General features: G+C 35.5%; 2 protein-coding genes across 12 annotated transcripts in view; one reads left to right on the top strand and one right to left on the bottom strand.

Moving 5' to 3' along the window:
* The window catches only part of Abi1 (abl interactor 1), an 86,102-nt gene extending 75,611 nt beyond the window's left edge, over positions 1-10,491 (top strand). For 2 of the 8 annotated variants that reach the window (XM_021193585.1, XM_021193582.2), the window contains 4 exons: positions 880-1,053; positions 4,330-4,416; positions 7,745-7,930; positions 8,526-10,486. In XM_021193585.1, coding sequence (XP_021049244.1) covers positions 880-1,053; positions 4,330-4,416; positions 7,745-7,930; positions 8,526-8,701 — 623 coding nt within the window. In that variant the 3' untranslated portion in view covers positions 8,702-10,486. Of the gene's footprint in view, positions 1-876; positions 1,054-4,329; positions 4,417-7,744; positions 7,931-8,525 lie in introns of all 8 variants that reach the window. The other 6 variants (XM_021193584.1, XM_021193581.2, XM_021193587.1 and 3 more) reach the window with 6 other exon arrangements.
* Pdss1 (decaprenyl diphosphate synthase subunit 1) overlaps positions 10,296-12,335 on the bottom strand; it is a 42,327-nt gene continuing 40,287 nt past the window's right edge. For all 4 annotated transcript variants that reach the window (XM_029536499.1, XM_021193598.2, XM_029536497.1 and 1 more), the window contains one exon: positions 10,296-10,742. In XM_029536499.1, the coding sequence (XP_029392359.1) occupies positions 10,602-10,742 (141 nt within the window). In that variant the 3' untranslated portion in view covers positions 10,296-10,601. The remainder of the gene's footprint in view (positions 10,743-12,335) is intronic.

Below are 12,335 nucleotides of genomic sequence, written 5' to 3'. Positions count from 1 at the left end.
TTACAACAAGCTCTCAAGTGGAGATTTTCATCAGTGCTGAAGCGTAGGAACAGCTATCCTAGGGAAATTCAGGAACTATACTTAGCATTCATAAGGAGTGATATTCTTAGTGTTAAGAATAGTACCTAAATACAACCTAAATAATTAATGACCGTAATTACTAACAGTTATAAAAATAGAAAAATATACTTAACAGTTTAAATTTTATCGTTTACTTTATTACTTATACTGAGTTTTTTAGCCAGATAGAATTTTGAATCAAATTCTGAAACTTGCTGTGGCGAGGAAGCTGTTTATAAAGCGGTCATGAATGACCCACAGTTAATAGCTAGTACCTTACTTGGACTATGTGTGGTACTCATTTTGTTCGAGCCAGTGTACATACAAAAGCTTTATACAGTTGTCCTTCTCCCTCAGGTGATTGATTCTTGTACACCCCACTTCCAGTAGATACAAAATCCTTAGATAACTCAAGTTCCTTAATGGTGTAGTACTTGCAGACAACTTACACATACATTCCTTTTCATATATTTCAAATTATACCTGGGTTACTTATACCAATACAATGTAAATGGTCAGAGTAGTTGTTCTCGTGCATTGTCTAGTGAGCATTCTGAAATGCACATGATAGCATTAGCAAAGTAGCACTCAGGACTATGCTTATTGCAAAGGATTAGTAATGCTCAAATGGTCACTTTTGTAGCTCTTTGCACTAGCTGTCCTCTTGTTTATAAACTTTAGAAGTGGAGATAATTTGATTTTCATCTTTTTTATTTTATGTCTGGGCATTCCAACAGAATAAGAACCCCTTCCCCCTGTCCTGTCACTTCGGTGTTTGTAATGCTTTCTTGGTTGCCTTTGACTAATGCTTTTCAGCAGCCCCTGGCGCAGCTCCTGGTTCCCAGTATGGCACAATGACCAGGCAGATTTCTCGACACAACTCTACCACTTCTTCGACATCTTCTGGTGGATATAGACGAACTCCCTCTGTGACCGCCCAATTCTCTGCTCAGCCTCATGTTAATGGAGGTCCACTTTATTCTCAAAATTCAAGTAAGCTTGTGTTTGCAGGCATACAGCAATAGTGGAGCTCCTTTTTGAAGGAAATTATTTGAAACTGTTATTCTTGACTGTGATAGACAACAATTTAAGCCATGCTATTTCATGCTTGTTTTTGCATTAGAATGTTAATCCTTGAATAACCATCTTAAATGTAACTGCTTGTTTATTCTCCAAGGTTCACTCAAGTATACTTAATCTACCAAAATTCAACAAATGTTTTAATGTGCTATTATTAGTATTAATACAGTATAATTTGAACTAGAGAACAAAACAATCTTAAATTTTATCAGCATGATTTTGATGGTTCAGTAATGGTACAAAGACGCAAACACAGTCAAAGAACTTTTTAAAGACTTTAATGAAAATTGCTGGCTATCACCTCTTTTGAAATGCTTTCAAATGAAAACATTTACAATGCCTGCTTACTTTCTCTGTCTGAATAATTCTAACAGCTGGGGGGGATTTTCTTTTGATTTCCCTTTGTTTACTTCAAAATACACATCTCAGTACTAATTACAGCCAGTGTTTAAAACCTTTTACAGAAAATAGACTTAGAAAGGAAAGACTTGAATATCTGAGGATAATCATTGAGTTCACTTTCTATGTTAAGATACTAAGTCCAGAAGGAAAACAGTTTGAAATAAGCCTCTGTTGTCCAATATTTCTTTTTGTCATGAAGTTACTGGGTGTGGCTGAGAGGTTTTTCTATGGCAGCTTCATTTTAAGTGTTTCTAGAACTGGATGTTCTATAAAAATAATGGTGACTACTCTGCATTTACATGGGAATTTGCTTGGCTCTTTTATTTGTACTCATACTATGTGTATATTTTTGGTTTTTGTTTGTTTTGGTTGTGGTTTTTTTTTTTTTTTTTTTTTTAAGACAAGGCCATACTTTGTAGCCCTAACTGGCCTAGTACTGCCTAAGTCATACTAGCCTTGAACTTGCAGCCTTCCTGCTTTTTGGGATGACAGGCAAGCACCACTTTGCCTAACTTAAGTAGAGGCTATTGGTCTTTTCTTTAAAATTTTGAGTTATAGAGTTAACTGAGTTATAGCACATTGAAAACCATTTTGTCTTAAATGTCTATATTCACAGAGAACCTCAGATTTATACAACTTTTTTTCCAGACCAGAATTTCCAGAATTCAGGCTACTCTTGCCTGCTATTTTACCTCACACTCCCCTTGTTGATGTTGAGTGGTAGCCTCAGTATCTGAATGTTGTATAACTCAGTCAGTTAGGTGGTGGTGGTTGTTCTGTTTTGTGGAGATAGGTCATTCTGGAACTCACTATGGAGTTCAGGCTGGCTTTGAATGTAGAGATCTACCTACTTCTGCCTCCTGAACCCTAGAATTAAAGGCATATACAATCAAGACAAATTAGTTGTTTATCCCACTAGTGTCTGAACTTTCTTTTCGTATTCTGCTTTTTCCATCCCATCTTTCTGCTCATTATCTCCCCTCCTCCACTTTGTCTTTAAATTTATTCTGCAAATAGGATTTTATTTCACCAATCTGCACTTGTCTAGTTTCACAAATGTTGGTGGGGTACTTACTTCCTTAGTGAATATCAGTATTCGTTTTGAAACTGGAAAGGAAACTTAGCCTCGGGTGTAAAGCATATTTTGTTTTATCCATTTCTCCTTCAGTATGAGCTGCTGGTGCAGTCTACTGGTACGTGGCTGTGTTTAGTGCTGTGATGTGCTGTTTCCTCTCATTATATGTGCTGGTGACGAGCATCTTCATAGTAATCTCCTGTCTCTTCTCCCACAACTAACGAGCATGACTAGTGACTAAGGGTTCTTTCTTGAAATTATTTTGACTAATGGGAGGCTTTTTTGTTTTAAAATCAATATTCTAACCATTTAACAAGTCTTCTCTGTAACAGAATGAAAACCACTTTCTGCTAGTAAATGGAATGCTGTTTTTAGATCTGTATGAACTATCAGCACATATATATTTCTCTAATTTTTAATTTGGAATGTCTATCACATTTTTATGCTTACCAACAAATTTGTACTTTGGATTAAAATGATAAATTTCAGGGACCAATAAAGTTGTTTTTCTTGGATAATGTAACATCACTTAGTGGTGACCACTGGGAAACTGAATCTTTCCACTTGAACCCATTGACTTGTTGGATCTCATCTTCAGCAATTACTGTCTTGTTAAAGAGACAAAGTAAACATGTCTTTGCTTGTAGTTTGTGTCAGTCTTTCATATATTTGTTAGTTATATGAACATTTGATACCAATTTCTTATAAAGAATCTCCTGAAAAAGGTTACACGTGCTCCAAGCCAGCTAGTATCTGGCTGCATTATATTAATCAGAAATTAATATAGTACAAATAATTATACATTTTGACTGATTAGAGATTGTTTCCTTTTTCAGTATCCATAAAAAGACCATATTTGATGCCGGGCGTGGTGGCGCATGCCTTTAATCCCAGCACTTGGGAGGCAGAGGCAGGCGGATTTCTGAGTTCGAGGCCAGCCTGGTCTACAGAGTGAGTTCCAGGACAGCCAGGACTACACAGAGAAACCCTGTCTCGAAAAACCAAAAAAAAAAAAAAACAAAACATATTTGATAACTTCCATTCAGAGACTGAATAATAATCATTAGGTACATGGAACATTCTTGTCCCTTAGTAAGTTTAGGGCTGATTTCTTACAAATAAACCTGGCAATTTAAAAAGTCTTACTTTGTAAGAAAATATTTTCCAGAGAAGTATGTAAATTTAGATATAAAAGCATTTTCTTCAAAGGTAACTCATGGGTAATGTATTGATTTATCTACATATTTATACATGTAATCAACAGCTGTTAAACATTATTTGGTTTTGAATTTACAGCTTTACCCTAAAGCTAGACAAGTCTGTCTATAGACTTAAAGCAAAACAGTTTGTTGGCAGGCTCTGTAGATGTTTAATTGTAACATATTTTAGAAGTTTTTCTTTGAAAAGCATTGTACTAAAATAAATGTTATAGTAAATTAAAAAGTTCCCCCAAATAATGTAATGCTAGGTTAAAAAAGTAAGTATATTTATTATTTTATGCACTTGCCCTATGGTTGAGCACAGGTTCTGTGGGGACAAGAACTTGAAGAGGGTAGCAGGGTTTGTTTGTTTGTTTTTGTTTTGTTTGTTTTCATTTGCAGACTGTTCTTGGCATACTTATTTATGTTTGTGGTCCTTGTAACTGACTTCTGCTTTTTGTTTGTTTCCTTTTCTTTATCTGTTTTACTCCCCATACTGTGTCTTGCTGCCAGTTTCTATTGCCCCTCCTCCTCCCCCCATGCCTCAGTTGACTCCACAGATACCTCTCACAGGCTTCGTGGCCAGGGTGCAGGAAAACAGTAAGTCTGGGACCCAGCCGTCAGAGATTAGAGGCTGTCTCCTCTAGCATGCATGGCTGATGGGTCACCATTTTCCTCTTATTGAGAAGCTAATCTTATCTTGAAGAATAGGTGTTACTGAAACTGAAGAGCACGGGCTTCTTTTCTCTTGTCTGCATGATTACTGACCCATATCAATTTCAAAGCTGCAGTTTTCTTAAGTATTTAGATGATCTAAGGTATGAGATCTATTGTATATTTTTAAACAAAGAGTAAGCACAAGAATGCAAATTATATTGAAATAATAGTTACTAGGACAATTAGAAAATACTTTGCAGCTAGGTATGGTGGTGCATGCCTGTAATCCTAATTACCTTTGAGATTACAGAAGATTCTGTGTGTCCAGAGTGAATATTGTATGGCAAATGAATAGTACAATTGCTGAATAATTAAATGTCAACCGTTGAAATTAAGATGGTACTTAGCTTCAATTTACTTCATTTGGAATCTTCTTAGAAATACATTTCAGAATTGATTTAGAAATGAGCTACTACTTAAGCAGCCTATCCTCAGGAAAGTAAATTTTTTGCAAATTCTTTGTCAACTTTTACTTACTCTTACAGTGCTTTTCTCAGTCCCTCCCTTCCACCAATCTAATATTGTTATTCAATATTACATGATAGGTTCTGGTAAGAATAAAACAAAAAGTTTAAGACAGTCTCTTCATGAGATGTATAAGGAGCTTATTGCAAATGTAGATTGAGAGTTTTGAAATTTCTGAGTGCAAACCCTCTTACTATTAACTTCAGTTTGAAAATCCTGTGTTCCAGTATTTAAAATTAAATGAATCTTAGGTGTTTAAAAATGATAAGGGTAAGTTGCTAGTCACTGCTGCTCCCTCCCCCATTTTTGATGTTCTAAGCAATACCCAAGGCCTTTTACATGTTAGGTGAGCTGCTCTTAAGTCTGAGTTAAATGAATGACATTCTCAGTTCCTGGGTTTTGGAGCAGATCTCCTGTGTCACTGAGCTGGCCTTTCAGTAGCATCCTTTCTGCCTCAGCCTCCCGAGTACTGGGATGGCAGGTGGGTTTATCATGCCCAGCGATCTTGTCGTTTCTTGATGCTGATACAGTTTAGAAACGACCTGTCAGAGATGGAAGATTATTCCAGTCCATCTTTTTACACTGCTCCATCGTGAATAGTTCTAGGAAATAAGTTTAACAGCCATTGAAAATCAACTTTGTGGGCCTAGAGATCATTGGCTAACTGATAACTGGAAAAAACAAAACCCGATGTTCTTATTCATTATTCTCAAAGAGACACCTTGACACAACTATTTCTGTTCTTTTTTCCAAACACATGATGTTGAGTTCATTATTCTTACACCACTGATATTCCAAGTTTATTATCAAGTTTTTCTAAGCAAGTTGAAATTAAGAAATCGTGTATCAGCACTTTAAATATTTTATCAAGTGTACATATTTTATGTGCTTTTTAAATGCCAGTGTTCTGATACTCAGAGGAAGTGACAATAAATGCATATAGCTGTAACCCAGTCTGATTTAAGATATGAGCCCTTAATGACTCATGCCTTTTATTATTTAACATCAGATAGGCTTTTGGACTAAATATGCATAGTGTTAGGTAAAGTACTAGGGCAGAAAATTGGGTTGATCAGACTTTTGCTATAAAATTGAAGATAAACCAATGTATACTTAATGGCAGTTGAATGGAACTCTTCAACTAGTATGTTGTAGAAATGAAGAGTGACAGCTCTTCGGGGAATCAAACAAACATGTAATGCACACATTAAGCCAATTTAGGGTGTGTGCTGGGCCTGTTTGATATCAGACTGGGTTCATAGCCACTGTTCCACATAAAAGCTTTATGGAGGAGGTGTAGGTATAGGCAGATGTTTAGTGGATCAGCGCAGGTGGTAGACAACCCAACTGTAGACCTGTTAGATTGTTGTGAGTGAGCATCACCGAGTAGAATTAATTTTTATTGTCTTTATCATCTCAAGGATAAAACTAGAAAGCACAGAATTGAAGCAGTAATGAAGCAGGACTGTTTTCTGCTTGCTTTAAACTAGCCTCTTGCTTAGATCTCAACTTACTGTCCTTAGTCAGGAACAATAACCTATAAAACCTACAACCGTTAATACAAGAACCTTTCCTTTTTTCTTCTCTCTCACCAAAAAGACAAGGTTCTCTGTGTAGCTGTGGATGGCCTAGAATTAGCTGTGTAGACCAGACTTGCCTTGAACTCACAGAGACTCCCTGAGCTTCTGCCTCCCAAGTGCTGGAAATAAAGGCATGCACTACCTTCCCTGATTTTTCTCCTCTCCCTTAAACTTTTAAAGGAATTTTTGGAGTAGAAGTTTGAGCATTAATTGTGTTAGCTTTGAATGTTTTAATCCCAGCTGCATTGGTGGCCTAATAAGTACAATTCTAGTCCCACACACCCATTTTCCTGTTAATACCTTCAATTCTTTAAAACTTGTGTACACATATCCCAGCCATCTAGAATCTGAAGTGTGATTCATTTTTGTTTGTTTATTTTTATTTCTTTTAAAATTACTGCATCTTGAGTATTTTATGTTTAAATCTTAATTGTGTTTTAATTTAGAAAGTGGATCTTTTGGATCTGGTATCATCTCATGCATTGTTTTATTAGCCATAATGCAAAATCTTAGTTTCCTTTCTACATTAAATTTTGACTACAGATATAACTAATTTGTTTAAAGATACTTAATGCAGTCTTCTCTTTTGGAATTATTTTTTATGTTTGTTAAAATTTAAGTAAAAACAGAAAACAAACAAACAAAACCCTACACAAAAATTTAAACATGATATGATCAACTTGGCTTTACTCTTTATTAAAACAATAAAAGATATGTCCACTTGAGGTGTAGTTTCTAGGGCACTGAAGCTACCAAAAGCCAAAATTGCAGGCATGACTATACATAGTAAAAACTGTCAGACCTCTACTATAAGATACTTAGGGGTATTCCATGACAGAGTCCCCTCAGGCAACAAGGCCTAGGGGAGCATTTGTTTTTACTTGAGACTTAGGATAAAGAAACTTCTTTACTCCTGTAATTCTAATGAAAGAAGATACTGCATCCTCTTACATTCATTAATGTAGTATTTATATGCTTATTTTATCTCATTTTATTGTTGCAAAAATTGTGCTTAAAATTAAAAGTAGTATAAACTTTAACACACCCAGCTTTTACTTCTAATCACTGCATGTTTTATATAGTGCATGCTTTATGAGTTAGAATTGTTAAATTCTGTTAATTTAAAATTTTTCCATTAGTCTCATTACTTGTCTGAATCCTTTTAGTTGCTGATAGCCCAACTCCACCACCACCCCCTCCACCAGATGACATTCCCATGTTTGATGACTCTCCGCCTCCTCCACCACCTCCTCCTGTGGACTATGAAGACGAGGAAGCTGCAGTAGTTCAGTATAGTGACCCATATGCAGATGGGGACCCTGCATGGGCTCCCAAGAACTATATTGAGAAAGGTGAGGTACTATTCTCATGGGTTGATGTATAGTAACCTAGTTAGAGTTTTATTATTGTTTAAAACATGTCTCAGCCAGTGTTTCTTACCTGTCTTACCAGTCAAGGCGGTAAGTAACCCTACGTATACTTAGTGTTTTTCAGGAGTATGAAAAGGAGACTATTTCTTTATACTTTGAATTTAAATTGTTAGATGCATCTTTTCAAACCATGTATGCTTCTAGCTTCAGATTAACTTGCTTGCCTGTGTTTTATAGATCAAACATTTATGGCACATAATTGAGCTAAATGACTTAACAGATATTTATGTGATCTTAGTGATGATTTTAAACATTCCCTCTGTCCCCACATCTTACCTCGTCCCTCCCTTCTCCCTCTTGTCTCCTTTCTTTTCTTTCTTTCTTTCTTTCTTTTTTTTTTCCTCAAGACTGGGTATAGAAACTCTGACTAGAAAAACCAAAGATAAATAAGTGAATAAATAAATAAATTCCCACTAAAAATACTTAGTTTTTCTAAACTACAGATTTAATTGGCATTACATTTTAAAAGTAAATGTTTGAGATAGTATCCTCACGTCATACTTTGTTTCCTTCACAGTTGTTGCAATATATGATTATACAAAAGACAAGGATGATGAGCTGTCCTTTAAAGAGGGTGCAATCATCTATGTTATAAAGAAGAATGATGATGGCTGGTTTGAAGGAGTTTGCAATCGAGTGACTGGACTCTTCCCTGGGAACTATGTTGAATCAATCATGCACTATACTGATTAGTTTTTCTTTTGTTTTCTTTTCATGTAGGTTATTACTCCGTCATACTGTGGGACTATATGGTTAACAGAATTGTTTTAATGTTTAAAATGTGCCCATATTTTCAAGGACATGTTTTATTGGTATATTTGGATGTCTACCTGTAAGCATAAATTTTGGAGGCAGTTCAAACATTGCTTAACAGCAGTTTATATCAGACTGCCTATAATTGATTATGCATATGTACTCACACCTTGCTAAGTTTATGACCAGCCTAAAAATTCTGGGGATGTGGGTTATTATGTTTAACAAATCATGGTTCAGAATGCACCATTACATGTTTCAGTGCAGCATGGTCACTAACATTGTGTCAGACTAATAGGAAAAAAAACAACCAGAAAACTTCAATGCTGGTGCTGGTCATACTTTTGGTTTCAATTTTCATTTTTTAAAAAATACTGTGTTTAAAGCATGCATAAATTTTTATGTATTGAAATATACTTAACAATTCAAGATGCTTCCAATTTGTGTAACAATTATCTGAAGTACTCATACTTGAGTCTCAAGCTCTCCATGTGAAATGAAAGACTATCTGTAATGTTGTAATTTGTATCTAAGTTTTTTAAGGAGTGAAATTTGCATTATAAATTTTTCCATTCATAAATACATAAGTGAACCAAAGGATTTTGTCCTCTCCTTTACTGGTTTGCTTTAATTATGTATGCTAGTGCATACGCATGCACCCCCTCTAAAAAAGATTTATTGCAGAATTATGGTTCTATTTTCTCAATGCATCAGCTTTGAAAATATTTTTAGCTTAATCCAAACAGCCAATGCGACAGAATTTTGCAGATTTTGGAGCTAGAATGTGTCAGAGTAAGCACATGATATTCTGGGGGCAACATCTGAAGGAGTGCCACACTTGTCCTTTGGATTTTAATGAAACTGAATTTACACTGACTCAGTGAAAGGAAAATCCTTTACATATTGTAAAGATGGATGCAGTTCATTTGTGGATAGGCATATTTAATCCATTCCCTGGCACTAGAAACATAAAATTTTACAATAATTTTAAAAGAAACTAGGCCATGTATTAATCTGTAAACAGGTAATCAGGTTTGTATTGTAACTTCAATGCAACACATGCACTTTGTGTGTCTCCTTGATTTAAGGGAGGGTGTGAGGGATACTTCTCTTGTATATAAGACTGTACTGCTTAGGATATTAAAGTAGGTCACACAAGTGTGGGTTTCTATGTATTGAGGTTTACAGATTTATGACAGCATAGTGGTGAGAGCAGTGCAAAATATTTCTGAAAATTAAAGACCATTGCTCCTACCAAATCAACGATTCCATATATATTTTACCTTTGTTATTTTTGAAGTACTATGTCATTAGCAATCAGATAGCTTTTTATTATGCTTTTCCTTTTTGAAGCAAAATGTTTTCTTCATTTGTAAATAACCTGTTGTCTAAATTTTATCTAGTCTTTTATAATAAACTATGCTCCTATACGAAAAATTTGGATATTGTTAAAGTATAACTAATGTGGATTTAAATAGTACAGACTTCAAAATTCTCTGACCTTTAATCCTATGGTGAAACAAAGACAAACCACTTGAATTTTAACGTTGATTATTTATTTGTGTAATGGCTTTACATGTGGGCATTAACAGTGTAAACAATACCACATATAACCATCAGGGTACCTCGATTAGAATTTATAGGACTATAATGACACTGGTTTAATTACATTTAAAAAGTTTTCCGAAAAACTTTGCCAATAAAAAAATTGCCCATCAATAAGGTTGAAATTATGTCTTAAAATGATTTTTGGTTTTCTGCACATGAAGCAAATAGTGTTTCACAAAATTCATTAGGCACAGTCTGGTAAAATAGCTGCCAGAAAGAATAGAAAGAATTATCATTTATCTCTGGTGAGCACACTTTCTGAAAGCTGAATGAGAGCGTCCCTTTCTGTAGATGGTCTAAGCTTCCCGATCTCTCTCACTGCTTTGTGGCAGTACTGCTGGGCGAGGTAGGTTGTTTGCTGCACGCCATCACTCTGCAGGAAACAACAAAACAGACAGACCACTGATCAACTCCTGAATTGCTGCCACAATAGACACAGTTTGAGGTTAGATGAGCTGGGCAGGTAATAATCAGGCTATGTCTTGAAGTTCCCTTCCCACCAAGTGGCTGTTGCTTTCGCCTACAACTTTTCTCACATGGAAACATTCTAATTCTATTAACACAAAGAAATCAACTCTGTCATGCACCCAGCTATTTTCTGTTTGTTTGTTTTCACTGAAGAAGTTCTGTCTATATAAAATCCTGATTTAAAATGAAAATCTAAAAGGCTTATAATGAAAATGCCAGTTTTTTTTTTTTTTTTTTTTTTTTTTGCCTTTCCTATTGGAAATCACATAGCCCATTTGCAGCATTTCCTAGTCTGCAGATTACCTTTGCCAGCATGATTAACTTTTGGTTTCCTCTTGTATAAGGACACCATTGCTTCTGGTATGCTAAAAGATGGTTACATTCTGTAACTATGTTTCTAATGGTGGTTCTTTCTAGAAGCTGATCAGTAATAAAACATTTTTCTGATAGAATACTAAAACCCTTCTCCATGGTTCTCAATCAGATTACAATATTTTTAGTATACAGTTGGAAATGCTGTCCTTAAAACATGGTAAGAGTTTAGTTTTCTATGCCATCTTGCATGGAAGCATGTTTTTTTTCTCCTTAATGTTTCAGTACATCCTGCTTAAGTACCTGTGCAAATAACCTACCACAAAGGGTATGTGAAAAACCAACATTTCTTTATTTCCTTTTTGAGACAGGCTCTCACTCTGTAACCCTGGCTGGCCTAGAGCCTACTATATAGATCAGACTGGCCTTAAACTCACAGAGATCCATCTGCCTTTGCCTTTCAAGTGCAGGGATTAAAGGCTTTCATGATCACAACCAATTAGAAACCAGCTTTTTCTTCTCCAAATGTGATTTCACTTGCCGGAAGACTTATCTAATAGTTCAACTCAATTTCAGGTTTAAAGTGTTCACTTGGATGTCTATTTGGAAGGCCTTACTCCACTGTCTTCTGGCATCCAGTATTTTTTTTTGCGCAGGGCCAGTTTTGGTATCTTTGCCTTTTGTAGTGAGCACTTTGTACATTCTCTTCCTGAAGTAGTTACATTATGGTTTATACATGCATACATACAGTCACACTTTATTCTTACTGATACCTTCCACTGTTGTTCCCAATCCCCACTTGTTACTGGTCCTATCTCTTTCTGCTTTCATGTAAATACATTTCATCAACCCTTCATCCTTAAGATCTTTTGTCTCCTTGTGTGACTGGCACATGTACAAATTTAAATCTAGAGTCTGTTTATGAGAAACGATTTTATTTTTTGAGACTGGATAATTTTGCCTGTTATAATCTCTAGATCATCCATTCTCCAGTAAAATACTATAATAAATTTATATGTGGGTTATGTACCTGTTGAGTATAGGTATTGTGTAGACTAGATGAGGATGTCTGAGCTCCTGGAACTCAGGAGGTCGACACAGGCAGTTGTGAGCCACCAGACTTAGATGCTGTGAACTAAACATGGGTCCTCTTAAAGAACAGTAAGCCATCTCTGCAGCTTATTTG

The sequence above is a fragment of the Mus pahari genome, chromosome 3 (genome assembly GCF_900095145.1).
Source record: "Mus pahari chromosome 3, PAHARI_EIJ_v1.1, whole genome shotgun sequence".
NCBI lineage: Eukaryota > Metazoa > Chordata > Mammalia > Rodentia > Muridae > Mus > Mus pahari.
Note: the sequence above shows the minus strand (reverse complement) of the source record. Positions and strands in the feature narration are given on the sequence as shown.